Raw genomic sequence first — 25,568 nt, 5'->3', positions numbered from 1 at the left:
TCAATTTAGATGAGTATGTTTTGTGGCAGAATGCTTCGATGATTGTGAAGTGTCACTGCTTCGCATTCCTATATTTTAAAAAAGGAAAAGTAAAGTTAATTATTAGTTCTCCCCGCAAAGTACTGAGTGCCTATTCTTTTTTTCCTTTTTTTCTTTTTTATTAAAAAGTTTTACAATACATTTTATCTTTAACAAAAAAGAAAAAAAACCCTCCCAACCTACAGTAAAATCTTTTACTGTAAAAGCTGATGCAGATACGGGTACAGGGGACAATAAAGTTTTCAACGAAGACTGCTGCACCAGAGCAGGAACTTTAGAAGATATAGCCGCCATTTTCACCCACTATTGTTAACTACGCACTTCCACTTACGAGCTCAGCAAAGTCCATTGAGTTAAAGATCAGAACACCATCTTCACCAAAATCTCCTGCATCGCTCTGCCTGCGTCCTCGTTCTCAAAAGCTCTTCCTTGCTAGCAGGGATGGTTGCAAACGCCCTGTTCTGCTCCAAAAAACCCGGAGCAGAGGTGCCTCGCAGTCCGGAGCATGCCCAGGCTTCGGGGGGGCTCAATCCTTCAGCCGCCAAAACTCTAAGTTCTGGCGGCCCCGGAGAGCTCTACCCCTACCTGGGCGCTCACCCCCTCCTCTTCTCCCGAGGAGGGGGCTTCCGAGCTGCCAAAATAGCTGATCGGCGCTGTTTTCGGCGGCTCTACGGAGCCGCGAGGCTGACAGCCGAAGAATGGCTGCCTCCGGCGACGCCTTGCCATCCGGAAGTCCTGAGTGCCTATTCTTTTATGCATTCACAGCCTAATTAATTTATTAGCAAAATATAGGTTACAAGATCTATTAGGAGCCTTAAGAGTGCTTTAGAGAGACATCCATTCCAACAGAAGAGAATATTTATAGCTCTGTGATCCTCGGTGATCTCTGAGCACACAGATGATGTTACCTTGTTGGATAATGAATCTGCAAGAAAACATCTGAGCTCAGAAAGCTCAGAAAGCACTAAGGATCCCACATGACTTCAGGTATACAAAACTGAGCTCTTTTGGGATCAAGTCTTTAAAGTATTAAGAACCATCTTTACTAGAATTATAATGCATAGCTAGTATGAAACAGATATTCAGAGTCATCAGCTTTCAATCATCAGTCACCTAAGAGATGCCCTTGAGTTTCCCAGGCTCTTCAGAGCAGGTGGTTGGTGCATTCTTCACAGAACAAACTTGTTTGCCAGATGCATTTGCAGAAATTCTGCTGCTGAGCAAAACTAAATTGTTGGCGTTTTATATTGTTATTAAGTTAGCACACCTACTCTTTTGGAATAAAATCAGCAAGATCTGAGCAAAACAAATACAATTAAAATCAAGCCATGTAGGCTTTAAGGGACATTATTAATTATACCATTTTATTATGCAACATTAAATACAGTATTACATTTTAACCTCAAACCCACAAATCTCCTTTAGAAATGAAAAACATTAGGAACATTTAGAAACAATGACCTATTTCCTATTTTCCTTCATGTTCAGTGTTATTGGGCCAAGAATGAGGTCAAACAAATAATTATGGAGACATACAGTATCTAAGAAAAATGCCTGCTGATCCAAGCAATACATACTGTTTTCACAATGAGGTCCTTCCCAGCCTTGGCAATGACACGAATAGTTGCCATTTTCAGGAATACAAATTCCATAATTCATGCAGGGGTTAGGTTTGCAGATATTTACTGGCATTTTGGCTTCTGTAGCAGAAAAAAACAGAAAACCGTGCTGACTATTTGGGCACAAATAACTCTCATCTCTCAAAGCTGCATACCTGGCTTTTGTTGCACGTGTGGCAAATGGAAATCAGTGAACATGTCTTTTTGTGTTTGAAGGAGCTCTCCAGTGGGAAATTGGATACTGAAATCAGAGCTGGCAAAGTAACTAGTGAGGATCTGCAATTTCCAGATTTAAACAAAAAACAGATACATTTGGAGGCTATGGGAAATAAAAGTGCCTTAAAGTGCCTCAAAGAAGAAAGGTGTAGATTCTATAGCAAATCAAGAGGTTTATCTTAAAGACTATTTCTTAGTGGTACCTTGGTAGTCATCTGCTTTGAAACTCATTGAATTTGGTACTCAACACATTTTGACATGGAAATTTTGTCCTGGTACTATTTGTTTGGTATTCAACACATAAGTTAGAACTTGTGTTGGCTGCCTTGGGACTCACCACACTATTTCTTATGCGGAAAATGTTGTTTGGTACTCATCATTTTTGGTACTTATCATGCTTCCCGGCATCAATTAACAATGAGTACCAAGGTACCACTATGTTGGCTTAACCCAGCCCAAAGTCAGAGCCAAAAGCAATGCTTTATTGCTAAATAAAGTTTATTGTTTATTGATAAAGTTTATCCTTTATTTATGGCACATTTTTCAATTCAGAATCCTTGTTTAATACCTCTCTCTTCATATTACCTTCTTTCCCATGTAGGATCTATTACAGGTGGTCCTTGTTTAATGATTCAGCAACTTTTCAAACTTTCAACAGTGCTAAATGAGTGGTACTTATGACTAGTCCTAGGGGTTCTGGCTGTTGCAGTGCTCTTGTAGTCAGCCACATGATCACAAACCTGGAGCTATGCAGTGGCTTGGATTTCCAACCATTGCAGGATTCCATGGTCCTATGATAGCAATTTGCAACCTTTCCTGCCAGCTTCCCACAAGCAAAGTCAATGAGAAAGCTGGCACAAAGTCATAAATTGTATGAGGTCCTTACAACCTCATCACTTAATGGTGGAAATCCTGAGCCCAAATATCATTATTAAGCAAGGACTAGCTGTCTCACCATCTACAAGTTCAATCCTATCAAGGACATCACTTCAAAAACAAAACATACTCATATTTAACAGCATAAATTTTATCTATTTCCATAGTTATTCATTGTTTTATATTTTAGTACAATCCTAATTTACTTGAATGAAGCATAGAATATTTATCACTTTTTATTTGAGGTATATTTAATAGCTATTTCAAAGTATTTTTTGTTGGACATGAAGAAAAAGCTAGACTCTAGCTAGCGTTAGAGTCTAGCCACTTAACTATTCTGTGTATGTTAGATGTTACAATCTTTGATGTAATAAAATAAGGGAAAGTTGGGTTGTGAATACCATTTGGGATTAAGGTTAAATTTGAATACTATAATTAATATCAAAATTAGATAAAATTTAATAAAATTTAATAACAGGACATGGATATATTTTATTGAAATTAGACTGATAATTTTTTTTAATTGACCATGCTATTCTTAGAAATTTGTTAGTTTAAACACATTGCATTGAATTTTAAGGGAAATAGAGAAGGATGGTATGATAATGTAACTCGAACAATGTATTGAAAATTCTGTTATTCAATTGATGATTACCCAGGTACCATGATGCTTTCTAAATACATAGTTTTTAAATTGGAAAACCAATAAAACTTGTTTTTAAAAAAAGAAAGTTAAAGCATACTAAAGTAAAAATAAAGTCAATGTTTTCAGGAGAAATGGTCTTATATTGAATTTGATGTATCTTATATTTATTTGTCATTTTACTTTTGTATTTTACTGCTTCTACTGGAAGTTTGAAGCCGATTTGATCAATTTGACTGAAAAATAAGGTCAGTTAAGAAAAAAAATGTGGCTGCAATTGTTGGCTGTAAAACAGAAAATCAAAATCTACCTTACCATCACACAATTTTTCCATGATAAAGTCTTCATTTTGTCCGAGATTGTCATAAGATGAAATCCTCACCAGATTATTAGAAGAACCTGCAATCCTCAACAGTAAGTCCATTTGTACACTTTCTGTCCCAATGATAAAAAGTGAAACATCATTACTGCGTAGTTGCTGGGCAGGGACTATGGCATCCTCCACTCCAGATCCACTTGTGAAGACTAGCACAAGTTTTTTTACACCAGGCCTTGCTCCTTTTTGGATAACTGTGACATCATCATGAATATGAAGCAAGGCACTTCCAACTGAGGCAGAGCCAGCCATAAAGGGAGCTTGTTTGATAGCTTCCTGAAGAGCTGAACTAGTAACATGTGCATCCAGTCCAAATACGGTTTGGGGCCTTTTACCAAAGGTAACAAGGCTGACTTGTGTCCTATCCCTATTGATGGGAAACTGGGAAGAGAGACGGCTGACAAAGTTTTTCATGTGGGCAAAGTTATCCCTGCCAGCTGACATTGAAGAATCCAGGGCAAAGACCAAATCCAGGGACTGAGATAGGCAGCCTGAGGAGGAAGAAGAAGTTAGTAGCCTTTGAAGAATGTGGCTCATTCATGTGGATGCTTAGTAAAGGGAATTACATTTAAGTAAGGTTATAGTGGCAGGGGAAATCATTCCCTGCAGTTTCTCATTAAAAGATTGTTTCCATCAGCAAAAGATGGAAAAGGTGATTTCACTTCCTTCTGTAGCTGCAAACATGCACATCAATGACAAGACTTTCTATAGTGGAACTGGGATTCAAATAAGGTTTTGCTCATACAAACTTGGATTTCATCAATATGTAGGACTAGAGGTTATGAATCTGGAGATTTAGTGATAACAGAGGAAGGTGAGTTAGCAATAAAACAAAATGAAATTCATATCCTATAATATCTCATGTGTTGTTGCATAAGCGAGAAGTGAAGTCTCAGTGAATTACGAAGCTTATTCAAAAACTCTCTGCTATCATCTCCAACTTATATCAGAGTGTTGCTGGAATAAAAGGGGAAAGGAAAGACATTGTATACCTTTCCAAATCTTTGGAACAATAGGACAAATATTATTATTATTAATTTAATTTCTATACCGCCCTTCTCCCGAAGGACTCAGGGCAGTGTACAGGGCAATAAAATGCAATAAAAATACAATATACAAAAGTTAAGATAAAAATATATAGTAATAAAGAGAATTAACTAATATTTTATTTCATTTTTTAATCAAAAATAGCTAAAACTGTTTAAATATATCACTAATCAATAAGTGATATAGAGACAAATCTAAATTGGTCTATATTGGGGTCCCCAACCTGTGGGCTGTCACCCACTTCTATGCCATGGCCTGTTCACAACTAGGCCATGAGAATGGTGGGCTGGTGAGCATGCGCACCCCAACTCATGCAAGCAGTGGGCACAGGCGTGCACAGTCCAACTCACTGGGGCTGCGAGCTCTGGCAGGCACCAGCGCTTGCAGACCCACTCACATGAGCCATGGGCACCAGTGATCACAGACCCACTTGCATGAGCTATGTATGCGTGCGCCCGCCCGCCATTCACACAATTATAGTTATGTGCACACACCTGTGTGTGCGCCTGCCCCTCCCACGAAACCATCCCCTCTTTCCCCTATCCCCTCATGCACCAGGCTACCAATCTGGAAAGGTTGGGAAACTCTGGTCAATGTGACCTCTGATTAACAACAGAAGTTGAAATTGACAACACACACACCTTTTGACGTCAATTGACAGCACATACATTTTTCAAATGCTTTAAGAAATGGCAACCTCTTTTTCATTTATTAATACAAGGTATATTCATGTGTAGTAGCTTTTTCCCATATTATCTCTAATGAACTGAAATATGTACAACACCCAGCAGGAGCCTAGGTGACACTGAACCAATACTGATATTGAAACAACAATTGATATGGTATCTTTATCTTGAATTCTTACCTTGTCTATCGATGCTGCAGATTTTTCTCTGTAATTCAGTAATTTTATTGAATAGATCTTGAGTGGTGGAGTAGATAATTGTCCGCTTTGGATTCCCTGTAATCTCATCCAGTTCTCTTCTTAAAGATTCACTGCCAACTCCAATGATGGAAATACCTTGTTTCCTACTGAACCTAGCTGCTTCTAGCACTGAATCCTCACCTTTTGAATCTGTGAGCAATATGACCACACGTGGAAGATCATCAGGAACATCAGCAAAGACTGGTGCACTCTTAAAGCCATGTTGTGCAATAAATCGTAAAGCTTTGCCAGTCAAAGTGTTCCCTCCATTGAACTCCATGGAATCAATGATCTTCACCAGACTGAACATATCTCTGTAATCTCCTACTTGGGCAACCATCTTGACATCATTGCTATATTGGGCCAGGGCCACATTCCCTAGAGTTTCTGTATTCCACACTAAATGGAGAAACTTTTTCAGGAAAGTTTTGTAGTGCAAGAAGCCTTCAAGAGTAGTGCTGGATGAACTATCCACCAAGAAAAGAAGGTCCACGCTGCATTCCAGATTTATATTTGGTGCTATTTAACAAAATAAGCAAAAACTATTAGAAACCCCAAAAGAATGCAGAATAAAGTAGAATATTCTATAGCTATCTATAGCTACGGTTAAAGTGTGATTTCAGGCCAGTCATCTTTTAGTTACAGAAATATTTAATCACAAAATGTAACCTAAGAATGTGCTAGAATGAATTAGGTCTTAGTTCATTGGCAAAAATGTAATAAACCGGTGTGTGTGTGTGTGTGTGTGTGTGTGTGTGTGTGTGTGTGTAAGGCATGGGATTTCTTTGTTCAGCTGTTTATTTAGGTAATCATATCATGAACCACAGATGATAGAAACATCTTTCAAAATTCAGTATAAATAAAAGCATTAGAATAGGTAAGCAGAGATATAATTAGAAACTGTCTAAATTAAGAACCCTTTCAGTTTTTGTATAAACTTCCTAAACAAGAGAGATTTAAAAAATGTAACTTGGATATTTTATATTAATAATTGCCACTCTCAGAATTCCTCTTTTATAATAAAGTATAAATTAAACACTTCACCCAGACAAAACACCATTCTTATTGACTATGGAAGATCTGGATAAATGGTTCTATCCTATACAAGTTCTGAAAGAGGAATAGTAATTTTTGCTTATTCGGTGGGAAATTAAGTCAACTTATCCTGATGTCCTGATCTGAAGAGTGCTGGAAATGATATGATACAATATATGAAATATATGATATTTTATTCTGGGGAACATTCAGATATGGATATCACATATGCTAATTCTTAATTTGATTTAAATCAAACTGTATAATTCTTATCCCCTTCTGCTTTTCCTTATTAAAGAACAAATATAATAATGATTATCAGAGGTTTTATAGAAAACTGGCTGATGTTACCAACACATTAAAAACAAGATTCCAGTCCCTAAAATAAAACAACATACCACAGTTGGAATCCCCTCCAAATCCCACTGGGCAAACACAGTGGAAGCCTTCTAATCCCTGTTGAATGCAAGTGCCTCCATTCTGGCAAGGATGGGAATCACAAGGATCTAAATTCAGGAAATAGTGATAAATGGAAGCTTATTATATTTTTTCTCTTTCAATTGACCTCTTAAAAAAGCAAAGCATTTCATAGTATATCTAATTAAAATCTATTAGTCCATCACCCCTATTTTGGGTCTACCCAGGCATCTCTTATAATTAAGGCAGTCCAAATAAATTCAAGAATTAAAGCCCTTAGAATTATGGAACTTTGTACGCTGCGATTGCCTCAGTGGAATCAAGATATCATAAAGAGGTAATAAATGGATACATGTCTTGATTCATGCAATTAGTTTTATTCTAAGTATAATTTAGTTTGGTTAATAAAAGGGTAATGACTGAGGGTGGATGAATTTTCAAAATAAAATTTTGAATTATTAATTTCTTCAGTATCAATATTTCATTAGATGATTAGAAAAGCTCAAAGAAGGACATGTAATTTTTTTCATTATAACAGTAAAAATATGTATCTTCAGTCCTGAGTTGAAAGAATGTAATTTATAGATAAATTAAGAACCTAATATACAAGTCAACTGATACTGATTAATATTTTTTTTATAATCAAAAGAAAGCAAAAATGAAAAAATAACCATGAGGAAATCAAGTTATAAATTTTAAAATTTATCTACATGTGGGACATATGGAATATAGTTGATACAATTAGTTCCTTCTGTCCATAGAATATTTTGGCTCTAGTGGAGGAACACCACTAGCAAAAAGGAAGAAAAGTTATTTTTTACTGATGATTATTCTTCCAGGTGCCCTTCAATATTTATCCTTGTGCCTTTGTAGTTTGGGGATTCTCTAGAACAGTGTTTCCTAACTGTGGCAACTTGAAGATGTGTAGATTTCAATTACCAGAATTCCCCTTACGGTACTTGTGGGAGAATTCTGGGAGTTGAAGTTAATACATCTTCAAGTCACCACAATTGAGAAACACTGCTCTGTAACCATAAAATGCCAAACTAGAAGGAGGAAGAAATTTGTGAAAATTATCTCTCTTCTTTGAAGGAAACATTCAAATGTTGCTAATGGAAAAATACCTTGGATCTTCTAACCCAATGTCAATTAACAGATATGCTACTTTTTTCACTCTATTATTTTTATTTTGAAGCACCTATATTTTAGTTTTTAGAGATCTGGGTCTTACCTGAGCATATGGTTCGATAGCATGTAGACGGAAATTTGATGAAAATATTCCTCCAGCTTAATTAAAGAAGCCAATATTAAACAAAATGAAATTTGGATGAGTTTGTATTTGAAAACAGTGAAGCAATGATATTTAATTAAATGATTAACAATATAATTCTGTATCACTATTTAATTTTTTTAACAACAATAAAATTCCCCAACTTTTACATCTACATAGTTTCTGGGGGGGAAACTGGAAAAGTAGAACAAAGCGTTTTTAAGAAGTGCAGGTATTTAAATCTTCACAGTCTTCCAAACCCCATTTTAATCTGCACCTTATGTCCATCACACACACACACTTATTGTATTTGCCAGCTTTCTTCCTACAAACCCTTCTGAAAGACCACAGGTCAGTTTCTCAGGGGCACTTCCACTGCATCTTCTGCAGTTCACATTGGAAGCTGCTGGCTATTTGTAAGGTTTGCTGGAGGAAGGCTGATTCAAAGGACCATAGGGGTATGTGGCAAAAGGGCAGAGATGAGAAGGGAAGATAGGAGCACATGGGAATTGAAGCATACTGTGGTTGTAATGGCTGAGGCTGCCAAAAGTACAAGAACCAGAACTGTATATCTCCCTTGAAACCTGATAAGGGGAAGGAAGAAGAAGAAGAAGAAGAAGAAGAGGAGGAGGAGGAGGAGGAGGAGGAGGAGGAGGAGGAGGAGATGATTAGAGTGACTTACTTGTAGAAAGGGCAGAGTGATATGCGTACAACATTATTGCTTTGGGATCCTTTCCAGCAGAAATAGTTTCCAACCAGTTCTTTTACTTGCTCAAGTGTTTTGCGTTCACAGGGATGAGATTCAGCCCTGCAACCTGGTGCAAGAGGCAAGAATTCAGAATCAATATTGTGTGTGATGAGAAACTTAAGTATACCAAAAGGGTGGCATAACAAAACTGTAGCACTTTAACCTTGCATGGATAAATCAGGTTTAATAGCTTTCTTCTGTAATGAAGAACATCAGGTAACATCTTGGGAAACATGTTTGCCTGAATTTATGGGGAGTAACTGCCAGTCAAAACAGGTAAGATTGGGTTAGATGTCAGATAGGCTGGACTGATCTAAAGCAATTTTTAGTGTTTGATGATTGAGCACGTTGACCCTTGGCAAGTTATTTCTCTGGTTTGCAATAATGTTTTGATTGAATGTTAATACATGTTTAAGTAAAGAAAAAGGATAGCTTACTAGCTCTCTTTTTTTCTCTCTCTCTCATTATCTCCAACATACTTATTAAGATGTGCAGGAAAAATCATTTTGAAAATGTTTCTATTTGCAAACACCCACCTGTTGACTGCACAGGAATAAACTGCAACCAGTATCTATACATATTGCTATTTATGGTATAGCATTACCTTTCTAAATATTTGTAATAATTTTAATACCTAAATTTTAGAGGTGGAAAGAGTCATTTAGGATTCTCAGAGCTCAATCTTCTGGTTAATAGAGGAATCCAAAGAATTGGTCTTAGTTTTACTTAAATTTACCCATTAACTTAAACACACCCAATCAATTGAAACCCGCTTTGAATAATTTACTTCAATGTTGAATTATTGTTACTGTTGATTTTTCCCCCTAACATTCAATTGGAATCTGCCTGCCTGTAACTTGAATCCAATATTCCATGTCCTGCATTCCAGAATGCAATTTTAACTTAGAATACTCCTTTATTGTGCTATGTTGCTGTTTGAATCTTTCTTAGATGTTCAAAAAGCATTTTTCTCCATCAAACAAAAAACTGTAGGAAGATTGCAAAATATATAACAACACCATATGGAATCTATTCTTAACATTCTTTGAATGACACCAGGTAATGAGGCAATAAAAAACAATAAAAAGTTTCCTTATCCCCTATCTATCAAAGAGTCATAAAATTAATTTTATAGCCACCTAGAGTCTTCTTGAGTCTGGCTATACCAAACTGACTAAATTAAATCGAGAAACAACTTTATAAAAAAAATGGCAGAGTGAGACTATAGCTCTTAATTGAGACATGAAAAACAAGACTTAATAAAAACAGAAGGTTAGTAAATAACACTTAATTTGAGTGCTTAAACTAAACTGAGGATTCAGTTCTTTGTGCTCTATTGTTTTCCTTCAGACATTTAATTACCCAAACTAGGTAACATTATCAGTGTTAGTAGCTAGCACTGATGGTGTTACATAATTGGGGTAATGAAACTTCTGCAAGAAAACAACCAACCTCAGAGAACACTAAGGAACCATCATTTCAATCCTAAGGTGCAAATATTCTCCTTTATTGGTTAAATTAAACTTAAAATACCTGGAAATGCAGCACTGCAGATATCCGAGAGTGTAAGCATGGTATAAAGCCCATTGGAGGCATCATCAGTGTCTTCTACAAACAGTGTATAGTATTCCACTGGCTCACTTGCTAGAGCATACAATTCTTCCCACCTGCACAAAAGCAAATTTAGTGTAACAAAAACAACAACACATCACACATCCTTACACCACAAAGCTTCCTTGTACAGAACTGAATCATTAATCCTGCTTAATTGTTTTATGAAAGGCCTAATACTGTTCATTATACAACATTATTTTTGTTATTTACAATAGACAGTTATGTAAACTGGTTGCAACCCTTAGGCTACCTTTTTTCCCAGTGGGAAGCGTCATTTCACATCTAACACCTGTTCCTGTTCTTTCTGGCTTTTTCCTGTTCGGGCGCATTATTTGCTCTGTCTTAGAAACATGTTTTAACCATACTATTCAGTTTACATGTATTCCTCGACTTACAACCACAATTGGAACCAGAACTTCCATCACTGAGCAATATAGTCATTGAGTGAGTTGCACCTGATTTTAGGTCATTTGGCCCAAGTTCATTAAGTGAACCACCTGGTGATTTGACTTTGTCTGAGAGGGTGCAAATGGCAATCACATGATCCCAGGACATTGCCACTGTTGCAAACACTTGGCAATTGCCAAGTCCCTATATCATGATCACATGACTTCAGGGATGCTGCAAGGGTTGCAAGTGCGAGGACAAATCATAAGTAACTTTCTTCAGTACGTTTGTAACTGCAAACGGTTGCTTCACAAATGGTCCTAAGTCAAGAACTTCCTCTAGAATTGCTTCTAAAATTTAGAATGAATTTTACCAGTTTTCCAACCCTTCAGATTAAATTCATCCAGATTTATCTGGAGATGCCAAGGAATGCACTGGAATCTTTGGCATGCAAAAGAAGTAATCAATGACTGAGTTCTAGAAAACAAGTCCCGCTATTGGTCTTCCAAACTCTCAACTGCAATAACTTCCTACACAATGTATATCCTCTTTCTGTTCTTGAAGGATGTGCATGCCAAATCTTCTATCCGCTGCAGGATTTCCCTTCAATCTTTAACTATTAAGTGGCAACAGCAATCGAACATCCCATGTTAACTCACCTTGGGAAGTTGACTCCAATTGCAAACACTGCAATCCCTCTTTCTTTTATCTGCTGGGCTAAGGTTGACACATTTTTTTGAGATCTCCCATCTGTTAAGATTATAAGGATTTGGGGAACTGATGAGTTCCTGCCTCCACGGAATCCTTGTTGAAGAATATGTTTCAGAGCAAGACCTGTTTCTGTTCTCCCACCTCTAAAGCAAGAAAAGCGAGATTAGGAAAGCTGCAGGCACCCATTTTTGTTTTCTTAACTTCTGACAAATCCTTATTAATATCTGTACATGACAGAATATTTTTTTTCCGAAAAGTAAAGAGGAAATGAAATGTTTTATAACTATGGCATACACATATGCACACTCAAATATTTTTAAAAAGCTTGACAAAGCTATTGGTTCATTTTTTATAGAAGGAACAACTATTCAGAAGCTCTTTATTAAAAATATAGCCTTCTTATGATGATGGTATTTTAATTTCCCTGATACTAAACAATATCATTTGGTTTATTTGTTAATCTTCATTGGATTAAAAATGCTACTGATTATCTTCCATTGGGAGTTCAACTTGAGAATTACTACTAAGCACCCTGAATTTCTGGCAGTTTCTTGGTGATAATCATTGTGAGAATTTGATTATTTTTTCTATGTTAAAGGTAATCAGATGTATGGATTGGATTTTGCATAAACTATTAAAAATGGATGTAAATTATTGCACAAGAGATGGTAGATGCCTCTCATTTAAAGATATTTTATTACTTTAACCAAAATACATTACTATCAAGTAAGATAAAGGAATGAAAGATTAGTCTAGTAATATATATTAATCAAAATGCATCAATAAACTGTATGCACATAATTGGATAATATGTCAAAATGAAAGCAAGAATTTATTACAGTAACATCCTCATATATTATTTTGGATTTTCATATTTAGATAATACTGTCTCTGGGAAGCTGCTTTGGTATATGTAACTAAGGGGATTCTTATTAAGAAAATAAAGCCATATTTTAGCAAATAAATAAAGCAAATAAATCTTATTTTAATTGTTTTCACAGCAGTCAAGGTCATTTGTATTATTTTGAAGAATAAACTATGATTGTACAATCTGCAACATCTTTTGTCAGTTTTTAATATCCAGCTTAAAATCTGAAAATACTTGACCACAATGCAAATAGACAGAGAGAGAGAGAGAGAGATCTGTATAAATTATTGCTTAATTCAATATGATAATTATCAGAATGTGTGAAGTAAATTCACATAAATATAGATGTAAATTTGGTAACAGAGACGATAGAACTTTTATTGATGTGGTAAATTTTAATAGTTGTCAGATGATGTCATTTGTAAATCAATTTCAGACAGGATTCTTTCATTATTGATGGCCATTTTAAATTTATTTCTAAAAATCCATTTTGTTTCCAGAATTGATATCTATATTTCTCATAATTCATAGTTTTGTTTGCCTTTATTTAAAAAAGAAAATACAACCTCCACATTCATTATTCATTAGCAACCCATAAACTTTGGTAACTGTATATTTGGCCTTTGGTGCTTTTTTTTTTACACATTCCTTTTCAAATAAGATTTAAACTGCCCATTAAAGTTAATTTATCTTGAATCTGAAGTATCTGTCATTAACTTTTGCCCTTTTCCCCTCAATATATTTATAGTATAAATAACACATATGCCTCAATGTATTATTTATACTTTTACACTTTTTACTGTTTTTGTCATTTTAATGTTTCTAAATGACATCATCTGCCCTGATAACCTTGGTTACCAAGAACTATAATATAATTAAAGCTATTATTATGTTTCATAAGCTATGATTTCAAGTTGTTTCCATTTATTCCTTCACATCCTTTCCCTACTGTCAAATAGCAGTAGAAACAAATTGTGTAATTCCCTTCATTTGTTGCATGATGTCATTTATTCCCTTTTTCCCATCACATGGAAAATATTAAATATTAAATATCATGAGAAAAATAACTATGTAATCATATGAATGTAAGGGAGAACACTAAGACAACTGGACAACCTTCTCCCTCTGGTTCCCTCCAAAGGGGAGTGACTGTTTAAGGATCCTGGGGGGCACAAGGGTGGGAAAAGTGGCAATGAGATATTGCTTTAGCTCACACCAAGAGCTATTTCCAAATCCAACAGCATCATGGCATACTCTCTGGCCTCAGTACAGGAGAAAACAATAGTTTCTTCCAGACAGTCTCTTATAGCCATTTATCCTGCTCTTCTTTTCAATTGCAATGAACCAAAGGTTTCAGGAGGCAACTGGAGTTTCTTGTTTTTCTTTGCTTATCATCCAAAAAGCTTCTTCATCTCTGACTGGATGGTGGTAAATAGAAGGATTTATATTCCTTGCAGACAGCTGGTCATTTGCATTCTTTTAGAGAGTCATTGGGGCCACTTGGAGGTTTGTCTGTGTCCTCAGGGTCACCTGAATGGTGCAAATGTGCCTGGAGCCTTCTTGGCTGCAGGATGTTTTCTGCCCTGTGTCCCTTCACTGTTGAAGACAGGCACAGGCTGTTGGGGACAAGTCTGTGTTGTCTGCATCTCAAACTGAAACACAAATGCTTCCTGTAGTCCTGTAACCACTCTCTAAAAGACTGCAAATGACCAGCTGTCTGCAAGGAATATAAATCCTTCCATTCCCCACCATCCAGTCACAGCTGAAGAAGGTTCTTGGATGAGAAGCAAAACATCTTCAAAGAAAAAACAAGAAAGTCCAGTTGCGCTCTGAAAAAGCACCATTGGAACAACCATGACCTGGATGACTAAGAATCTCCATAGACATATTGTAATGAATGTTAAGCTTTAATGACTTTTCAAGATATAATGGAGAAAATAGAGTGGATAGGTAGGTATGACAATCAAGGAGAGTCATGCAGGAAAAATTGCAGCTGTCTTGATTTCCAAAACAATGACTAGTGTGAAAGGGAAAACACCTACTTTACAATGATACTCTTGGTTCATATCTATTACAACAGAAAAAATAGCTACTTCCTGGAGAGAAGAATGAAGCTGCACAGGAGTTGGTTCACTCCTGATGAATAAAAACCCAGATGGTGATTTGTAGCTGAAAACTTTTCCTTGTTGCTGTAGATATGATACATTTATATATTTAGCTAAAAAGCATAGGGTACCAGGATTATTCATACTTTACAAATTGTGCTGTTCTCTTCTTAAAAGAGTGGCTGTTTTCCAGCGACTGTTAAAGATCCAATGCTCATCTGGCAGGTGGGATTTCTTATCCATCCCCAGACTTCTTTTTCAACAGGGAATGAAAGTCAGTTCTAGGAGTTCCAGAAATTAGGTGCAGCTCTCAGAAACCCATTTGAATTGTACCAGCTGATCAGAACATTTTGGCAGCCACAAAGCTTTGTATTGTTTTGCTTAACAAAAAGGGATCTAGACTGGCAAGAATAGAAGGGAAGACTGGAAATGCTCGATTCCTGAGGAACCAAATTCAGAGTTCTTGGGACCAGATTTCCATCATGCAGATCCATTTTTACACATACGGATATGAATAATGATAATAAAAATACTAGGAACTTTTGCAAGCACTATATATCCATGGCAAATTGTATCCTGTGCTAGATCATAGTGACAAAATTAATTTAAGAATATCATCAAAAATAATCAAACTTCTATTATGTCTTTTGAAAGGGAAGTTTAAGCTGTCCTAGTGAGTTGTTTGACGCTAATCTGAAAGTCAGAAAGCATCTCAGGTTCCTACTATTTGCTAATCCCAAGGGGTATTCTTTTATTAATTCTGCAGTAGCACAGGGTGGACTAGTCATGAATCTTGATAGTCTCATCAACTTTTTTTTGCTCCTCTTAGCATGTGTCTGTTAGCTATGCATCCTTTCCAGAACAGTAACATATTATATGATGAATAAAGTGCAGGAGTGATGTGTAAGAATGATAATAAATGTGTAAGAATGATAATAAATAATGTCACATACAAAAGAGATTATCAATAAAGGCATAGATAAGAGACCTCACCAATATCACTTATAGGAGTATGATCAGGCTATGCATTTTGCAATTAAAATTAGAGTAATATTCTAGCACTTTGGCCTTGATTGGAGTCTATGGAAAAATATATAAATCACTTTTACAACAAAGTGTTCTTCCTCATAGCTCAGAGATGAACCCTATGTATGTTTATTTTGGAAAACAAATGAAATTAGTTCCATCAACCTTTTATTTCCTGGTGTATTCGGCATTTGATCACACTCTTGCTTTATGGTGCCTAATGCTTTAATCTACACATTTCTCTTTATATCAGCTTGTAATTTTTATTACTCTAAACTCCTGCCAAAATTGTCTTTGAACTCTTTTGAAAGCTTTTCCTTTATTCTTTCTCTCCACTGCCTTATTCTCAAGTTCCATGTCAGGAATGCATCAACAAAGTTGTGATGGCAGTCATGCTTTTCCTGGCCAGCTGCATTTTGTCAGTTTCCATCATTTTCCACCTCCAAAAACCTAAACCCCACTGAACAGTTGTGTTTATAGAGTACCATTCTGTGATAAAGTCCATACCTTAAAATAGTCTTCCACAAACTAATATATTGGAACTATAATTCTTGGAAACTGAGAAGTTTAGCCCCAATCTATTTGGATGGGAAAATGATCTTTTATTCTTATTCCCCCAAGACCTGGTTTGAGAATTCTAGTTCTCAATCTAGCATATCTGGAGTTCATCACATTGGGACATTATCTTAGAATATTATATAAAAGGTTTGCTTATAGATAAATGAGCTAAAACTCTTTCTGATTCATTTATTATTTATTTATTTAATTTAATTTCCATTTATATCCCGCCCTTCTCCGAAGACTCAGGGCGGCTTACAAGCTTAGCAGTAGCCTTCATTCTATGTATATGCCTGCTTATTAGGGCTTTCACACACACACACCCCAGCGGCATTATTACAAAGTCAGCTTAGAAAACTCTTGGAATTTAAATTTACAGCTCTCAGGATATTTTTTCTATACTTGCATGTTAAATATAACCATAAACAAACTAATACATACACGCATGTTGTTAACATGCCATTGGAAAATTGCCTTACTGAATTGATACATATGGTTCACTTGGGCTGAGACAAAGAGAAAGAATAGGCTAGAATTAGATACCGTAGATACACATATAATTTCAATGCAATTTCTGTTGTTCTTTATTCTGTGGTTGAAAGCAACATGGCAAATTAAAATGTCTCCTTTTAATTTATATAACACAGTAAACAAAAACATGGGAAATTATAGGAACATATAAAAATGCAGTAAAAGTGCTACACTCAATTTGCCAGCAAATTTGGAAAACTCAACAGTGGCCACAGGATTGGAAAAGATCAGTTTACATTCCAATTCCAAAGAAAGGCAGTGCCAAAGAATGTTCAAACTATCGCACCATTGCACTCATTTCTCATGCTAGTAAAGTCATGCCTAAAATCCTACAAGCTAGACTTCAGCAGTATGTGGATCGAGAACTACCAGAAGTACAGGCAGGATTTCAAAGAGGCAGAGGAACTAGAGATCAAATTGCTAACATACGCTGGATCATGGAGAAAGCTAGGGAGTTCCAGAAAAACATCTACTTCTGCTTCATTGACTATGCTAAAGCCTTTGATTGTGTGGATCATAACAAACTGTAGCAAGTTCTTAAACAGATGGGAGTACCAGACCATCTTATTTGTCTCTTGAGAAACCTATATGTGGGCCAAGAAGCAACAGTGAGAACTGGACACGGAACCACTGATTGGTTCAAAATTGGGAAAGGAGTCCGGCAAGGCTGTATACTGTCGCCCTGCCTATTTAACTTATATGCAGAGCACATCATGAGAAAGGCATGGCTAGATGAATCAAAAGTTGGAATCAAGATTGCCGGAAGAAATATCAACAACCTAAGATATGCAGATGATACCACTCTAATGGCAGAAAGTGAAGAAGAACTAAAGAGCCTCTTGTTGCGGCTGAAGAAGGAGAGTGCAAACTTGGGTTGAAACTTAACATTAAGAAAACCAAGATCATGGCATCCGGCCCTCTCAATTCCTGGCAAATAGATGGGGAAGAAATGGAGGTAGTGACAGATTTTATTTTCCTGGGCTCCAAGATCACTGCAGATGGGGACTGTAGCCAAGAAATTAAAAGAGGCTTGCTCCTCGGGAGGAAAGCCATGGTAAATTTAGACAGCACACTAAAAAGCAGAGACTTCACCCTGTCAACAAAAGTGCGTATAGTCAAGGCTATGGTCTTCCCAGTTGCAATGTATGGCAGTGAAAGTTGGACCATAAGAAAGGCTGAGCGCCAAAGAATTGAGGCCTTTGAACTATGGTGCTGGAGTAGACTCCTGTGAGTCCCTTGGACTGCAAGGCGATCAAACCGGTCAGTCCTAGAGGAGATCAACCCTGACTGCTCTTTAGAAGGCCAGATCCTGAAGCTAAAACTCAAATACTTTGGCCACCTAATGAGAAGGAAGGACTCACTGGAGAAGAACCTAATGCTGGGAAAGATTGAGGGCAATAGAAGAATGGGACGACAGAGAATGAGGTGGCTGGATGGAGTCACTGAAGCAGTAGGCGTGAGCTTAAATGGACTCCAGAAGATGGTAGAGGAAAGGAAGGCCTGGAGGAACGTTGTCCATAGGGTCGTGATGGGTTGGACACGACTTCGCAGCTAACAACAACATAAAAATGATGAGCTGGTTGGGGGATTTGGAGAAAGTAGCTAATACAGGTCCATCAGAAAAATGAAAATATTTATGGCGAATGAGAAGTAGGTTGCGCTGTGGAGAACATGTGGTATTGTGGTGAAAGTATTGTATTAGAAATAAGCACAGCCAGTGTCAGCCAAAGAAGCTAATAGGATGATTTGGGCATTAAAAGATAGCTAATCTAAGTTGATAGGAGAAATTACAGACTTATCGATCATTTGATATAATTTGTCGATATAATTATAATAACTTGGGGAGAATTGCATGTGATATAACAGAATATCATTCTGCTTTGAAAGAACTTTCTTTAAACAGAGGCTGGATGCCTGTTCAGCTACAATTCATGATTTCTTGTATTGTTCGGACATGACCTTTGAGCTCACTTAATGCAATTATATGATTTGATGATCCAGAGCAAGAGTCCAAATACAAAATCTATCTTACTTGAACACGATCTTCTTGAGTTGGTCTTTTATCTCACGCTTGGTGAAATATGCATCCAATGAGAATTCCAAGCGAGGAGTGTTGCTGAATTGTATTGCTCCAACTCTAACCTGAAAGGGTAAGATAAAGTTGAGGTGGTTTCAATATGCTAAGCTACGGAAAATTAGAAATAAGTAATTTAAATTTCCTCTCTTCTTTAGAATTTCCTTTCCTTCTGGTAGTATTTTCCTTTCCTTCTAGTTAGAAGGCACATGAAACTATCAGCAACCCGTTCAAAGGAATAACATTCACAACAGAAGAAGAAAATAAAAACACACTAGCCTTCCTGTATATTCTCATCAGCAGAAGCAATGATGGCAAATTAGAAACACAAGTCTATTATACTGTAAAACCACTCATACTAATTAAATGTTCCACTATCAAAGAAACAATCCAAACTCTCACAATAGCAGCTGTGTAAGAACACATCCAGGAATACCAACTAGCAGTCAGAAGACATGTTGAAAACTCCTTAATTGCACAACAAATTAGGAGCTTTAATCAAAGTTTCAACTGGAAAACTGTGAGCATCCTAGATCAAGTTAAAGCCCCAAATGCTAGAGAATTCCTGGAAGCCTGCTGTTCTGATAAATCAGCTACCAACATCTACATACCATTCAAAACAGATAAGCAAAAAGTTACAAGTTAAAAGACCACAACACCGATTTATCAGAAACTCTAATAAGCAGAGATTGACACCAGAATTTAACTAGACCAGCAATCAAACAGTAAACAATACCTTAATCAAGAAAGTACCAAACAATCGAACAGTAAATAGCAGCCTAATCAAGAAACCAAGAATACTTCCACCAACATTGACAAGGCAAGCCACTTGTATATAAACAGAAAGCAAAACCTACTCCCTCCTAGCATTGATGATGATACATAGTTAGGTAATGAAATTTCTACAAGAAAACAACCAGGTTCAGAGAGTACGAACTAGCCCACATTTATATTATTAAGGTGATCCAGAAGCTTCTGTAGTTGGGTGGCATTAACAAATGCAATAAAAATTAAAAATAATTTTATTTTTTTAAAAAATACATGTCCCACCTACCTAAATGGAGAACAGTATAAAAATACCACCCTCCTCCCAATATAATAAAATAGAGACAGAAGGAATGAAACATTTCAGAGACAGAACTGTTTTTTAAATTCCAGATTTCTTACCCACAGTTCCCTACGTTAGTTTTTATTGCAGTGCTATTAGTATTGTGTGGAATATATGTGTATACTTACCTTTTCTGGACTGATGTCCAATGCATCACAAAGCTTGATTGTCAGATATTTTGACCTTTCAAAGCTTCCTTTGCCAATGCTATAGGATCCATCTAACAGAAATAAGATATCGACTGGAGCAGAGCAATTCATTACTGAAAAAAGACAGAGGCATTTTCTCATAACCTTTAACAATAACAATTTGAACTGTTTTGTTGTGTTGGGGTCATGAATGGGATTGACGGAGAAAAAGAAATGCACACACTAAAGACAAAGGTTACTATTAATAGCTTTTTTATTATAAATAGCAAGGAAAAGAAGAGGAAATCCAGTCATAGCTGCATTTACTATCAAAAATATAATTATAATGGTTCTAGATTATATATTCTCAACTCTCAGGTTAATCTTCTAGTAAATAGGTTTATAAGATTACTTGCTAAGCATTATTAAATGACAATATAATGTTATCTTTAGAGTTTTGAACCCTTGTTACATCATCTGTTCCAGTAGGTGGTGTAGGGGACATGCTCCAGGCTCTCTTTCTGAGGCAATAACATCTAATTGGATCTAGGAGGCATTTCTTTGTTGCTTTGCTTCTCCTTTGGAAGAAGCTTCCCCAAGCCCCATGGTTTGTGCAGTCCTAACTAACTCTTACTAGACCTGCCCTCAAAGCACCAGAAGGCAAGACAAGAAACAATGGGTAGAAACTAATAAAGGAGAGATGCAACCTGCAATTAAGGAGAAACTTCCTAATGGTGAGAACAATTAACCAGTGGAACAACTTGCCTTCAGACATTATGGGTGTTTCATCACTGGAGGTTTTAAGAAAAGACTGGACAGCCACTTGTCTGAAATATTATAGTATCTGCTGCTTGAGCAGGGCATTGGAATAGGAGACCTCCAAGGTTCTGTTCTGTTCTATTCTGTTCTGTTTCTATTATTTCTATTTCTATTATTTCTATTCTAGACCTATTTTTCTCCTATGCATCAGACAAGGATGCCAATTGAGCCTCTCCTGCTGGAAGAGTGCTTTTATGGCTAGTCTCAGTTGTATGTGTATGGTTGTATTATTCTTTTGTTCAATTTTGACAGTTTTTTTATTTTTATTGATGTAGGCCAACCAGACTCATAAATTATGAATTGGGTGGCCTCACTCATGTCTTGAATGAATAAATAAATCCCAACTAGTTTTCCCCTTATCTCTCCTAACCATTACAATTAAAAATCCTGAAAATGTTAGGGATCATTAGTCTGGGATTCAGTTTAATAAATGTCCTCATTCTAGTATCATCCAGCCTCTCCCCCATCCCCAACTCCACCCCAGCTTCTAGCTAACCTGGAGAGTACCAGTTAAGAAAAGACTGAACAGTGTAGTTAAAAATGGCTTCCAGACAGTCTGCAACTTCCAGGCTGAGATTCTAAAATATGATAACGAACCCAATACCTTCTAGATGTTTCTGAGTTCTGACCCAGAGCATATCCCATGGAAGTTGTGGAATCAGAGTTAAAAACATCTGAAAAGCCTAGCCTAAAGAACATGGAAATTTTACACATAATTCTTGTGGTTGAATGTTACTGCATTTTATTCTTCTAGATATTCAGCCAGACAAGTTTGTTATTCTGAGAACAGCAGCTGTTTCTAACTAGACACAAGATATTATTCCTTTAGGCACTTAACCAGTTTTTCCTCATGTACACAATATACACCACACTAAGTCATGCTTTATTAAGTAAAGTCAAAACCAGTTGAGTTTCAATATCACTTTAAGCATTAATAAAGCTACAAACTGTAATGAATAGATTTATGCAGTACAGTTATTCAAAACCAAATCAAGCCATATTATTGTTTAATACAAAGGAAGACTTCAGACACCCCACCTCTCAGCATTTTAAAAGGCATATGTAATTGTTGTTGTAAATCCTTTCTGGATTTAAAATGTTTACTGGTTGTTTTTAGCTCTGGGTCTGAGAGATCTGTAGTTATGAAGTTTTCTTGTTATACTGCAACCTTTTATAATCTTCAGATAAGATATATGAGCTTTGGTTGATACAGGCTTCATACAAGCATCAGGTTGCTTTAAGGAACTGATACAAGTGCCCCATAGGACTTTCTTAGAACCAAGCTGAAAGTACTGCACAGCCCTACTGTATATTGATGGAACCCCAAACAGGTAATTTAAGAAGCAGTTGTAAAGGAGAAGGAACAGTTTGGAATAATAGGAAACAAGTAAGTATGTACTGTATGAATCTGCAGTGGAAAGGATAGTTATGAATAACTTCTGTGTACAAATGAAATACAGTACTTACATTGGGAAGCAACTGAAATCTTCTCAATTATTTCTTGACTGATTTGTAGTTCTTGGATACCCCATGATATGAATACTGCAACATTAAATAACAGTCAAAACTATCAACACTTACCAACATACTTCAAGGAAATCATGTCATACCATTCTTTTCAAATGACTGACTGTTTGGGACAAAATAGTTTGCTTTTTTTTCCTTTGGAATAGCGAAGCATTTAAGATATTAACACCATTATTCACAACACTAATAACCTCTTTTCAAAACTCCAGAAAAGCTAGACTTTGATTTTATTCTAGAAAGGAGAACACAGCTGAAAAAGAATGCAGGTTGTTACATAGCCTGAACATTAATCAGCAACAAAAAATAGAAATTTTATTGTTTTTATTGTGGGCAATAATTTAATTCTTTTTTAACTTTTGTACTTTTGTACTTTTAACTTTTGTACTTTTGTAGTTTTAAGATATGCCCTGTTCACCGCCCTGAGTCCTTCGGGAGAAGGGCGGTATAAAAATTTAATTAAATAAATAAATAAATAAATAAATTTAACTGAAAGATCTGAGTTATCTGCACTGCACCATTGTCTAACTACAATCAATCATTCCCCGGTAGTTATTATTTGTTTGTAAGAATTTTAAAGTTGATTAGATCCAAGAGTAGATATTTTTGCATTATGCATTATCATAGTACCTGTCTCTGAAAGATAAATAGAGTGTGTAAGAAGAGAGCAGGAAAAATATGCAAATTTGCTATTTTAATAAACTAAATTTATTTCTGGACAATCTTCAAAAAAAGTTAACACTTTAGAATTAACAGAATGCTTGCATGTTTGTTTAATGGTGCTTGCTTTAGGGATCCTTTGGTCGAACTAGGAGTAACTTTCTAGTCTCTCTATGTTTTTATCACTTCTCTTCCTGATGGGATATAATAGGAAGCAGAAAAACTGGTTTTATTCTCTTTAGTGAAAATGAGAAAAAAAATCAACCTGGATCTATACTATTGTGAACATATACAGTTTCTGGCACAGGGCTTACACTGAGATTAGTATTTGTCTACTACCCTAACACTGTGTTTTGGTTGAACATTAGCAAGCAACTGACTCATACCTAACATAACTCAGCATCAATGTATGCATTATTAATAAACACAGATGAAAGAAAGAAAATCACATATGGTGGCTAGGCAATAAAATAAGTGGAGACTCATTAAAAATCATAAAGCCTCATTCAAAATTAATTTTTCCTAACCAGGATTGCTACTGAACTAAATTTAGCTACCTTCATGGAGTAATCAGTGAATCAATCTGATAATAAAAAAATGTACTACCTCCACTTCACACCAGGCACTTAGAATGAAGAATTTTGTGACAAGCAGCTAGAGAAAAAAGATACTCCAGTAACACATTTCCTTATTTAAAAAATTATATGACCATCCAACTCACCCACAGTGACTTAGGGGTTGTGGGATGGGACTTACAATATTAAAATATCACAGTGTAAAAACCTATGAAACACTCCAGCAGCAGCAATCACACACTCACACCACTTGATCAGTTCTATATCAACCAGGGGTCACCAAACCTGCTGACAAAACTACATCTTCAGGGCTTTTGGGGAAAGTAACAAAATGGGGCCAATCGTATCTCCAGCAGAATGATGTTCCAAAGAATGGAAACCACCAGAGAAGGCCCACTTCCTTGGTCCCACTAGGTATACCTTCACACTAGATGGGACCTGTAACTTACATTGCCTTCCTGCTCTGGTGGGCTGGGTAGATGTAACTGGAAAGAGGTGGCCCTAAGCAACTTTTTCCATGGCCAAACATGACATAAATACTATGTGTTATCATATGTTCCCTCTAACACCACAGATGATAACAAATTCCACTGGGGTGAAGACTGTCCTTCAAGGAACAGATAGGATGGTAAATAAATGTTTAAGGATGAAAAGGGTTCTGTAAATTAGGACTTTTGTTAGGATGGTTCAGTGTTTTAAGCTCGTCATTTTGTAGGTACAAGTAAAAGACTTTTTAGATTCTATAAAAGATTTTTGAAGGCCAAGCATGAGCTGAAAGACACAACAGACCCCTTGACTTTACCTTTCTTTTCCACAGAGATAAATCTACAGTAGAGGATGGCCTGAAATAAAGACTCATCCCAAACAACTAGTTTTAGCCAGTTTTTTAAATGGCAAATCCTTATACAATCTTCACTGAATATAAAGCAATGAAGTATGTTAAGCATACAACAAAGCACACAGTGCATGGCTCGTTTCTTTTTTTTAAAATGTGAATTACACTCAATATTTTTAAATCATAAGTGGAAAATTAATGGCACTCAAACAAAACAGCCTAAGGTTTAAATACTTGGGAATCCTCCAGACTTTTTATAAGGTGGAGATATCAACCTCATGACATTTCAGTCCCTACCTGAAAACTTTGAATACTGCAGTGAATTTTGCCAGATGTAATAGCCATATTTTTTTCAACTGCCACCAAGTTATTTAGAAAAAAAGATGCCAATTCTCTTGTTATGCTGCAGCATAGCTTGGATGCTAATTTTCAAAGAACTAAAACATTCAGATTTATTCTCTGCAGATTCAGTCATAAATTCTGTCACAAACAGATGGGTGTTGCACGCTATACCACACACTGTCATTTCATTCACTGCTGTCTAAAGTAAATTTTAAAAATTACCTTGGGAAAACAGGAAAGTGCAAAATGACTCAAAATGCATGAGGTTTGTGAAGACCATACTGAAAAGGGAAAAGATATGTGTTACTGTAAGTACTAACCCAGTAAAGTACTGTTTTTTTCTTTCTCATACTTTAATATCAAAGCAAATCTGTATTACAGTCACAGACTAGTATAAAGAGGGTAGGGTGAAGAATTTAAATCTTCAATTCAAAATGAGATTTTAGCAGAAACATTTAAACACAACAAAAGAGAGGAGAGGAGAATGTTAAA

At 36.2% G+C, this 25,568-nt stretch overlaps 1 protein-coding gene across 1 annotated transcript; it reads right to left on the bottom strand.

Moving 5' to 3' along the window:
• On the bottom strand, window positions 1-25,356 carry VWA2 (von Willebrand factor A domain containing 2; the record flags this gene model as incomplete). Its single annotated transcript, XM_081330133.1, has 13 exons — window positions 1-68; window positions 1,617-1,739; window positions 3,709-4,260; window positions 5,682-6,260; window positions 7,175-7,282; window positions 8,425-8,480; window positions 9,146-9,278; window positions 10,745-10,878; window positions 11,872-12,066; window positions 19,044-19,153; window positions 20,322-20,455; window positions 22,608-22,682; window positions 25,299-25,356. The coding sequence occupies 13 exons, from the start codon at window positions 25,354-25,356 to the stop codon at window positions 1-3; spliced, it is 2,325 nt and encodes a 774-aa protein (XP_081186259.1).
• Between the last annotated feature and the right edge of the window lie 212 nt (window positions 25,357-25,568).

Source organism: Vipera berus, assembly GCF_964194415.1.
Source record: "Vipera berus genome assembly, chromosome: 5".
Lineage (NCBI taxonomy): Eukaryota > Metazoa > Chordata > Lepidosauria > Squamata > Viperidae > Vipera > Vipera berus.
Note: the sequence above shows the minus strand (reverse complement) of the source record. Positions and strands in the feature narration are given on the sequence as shown.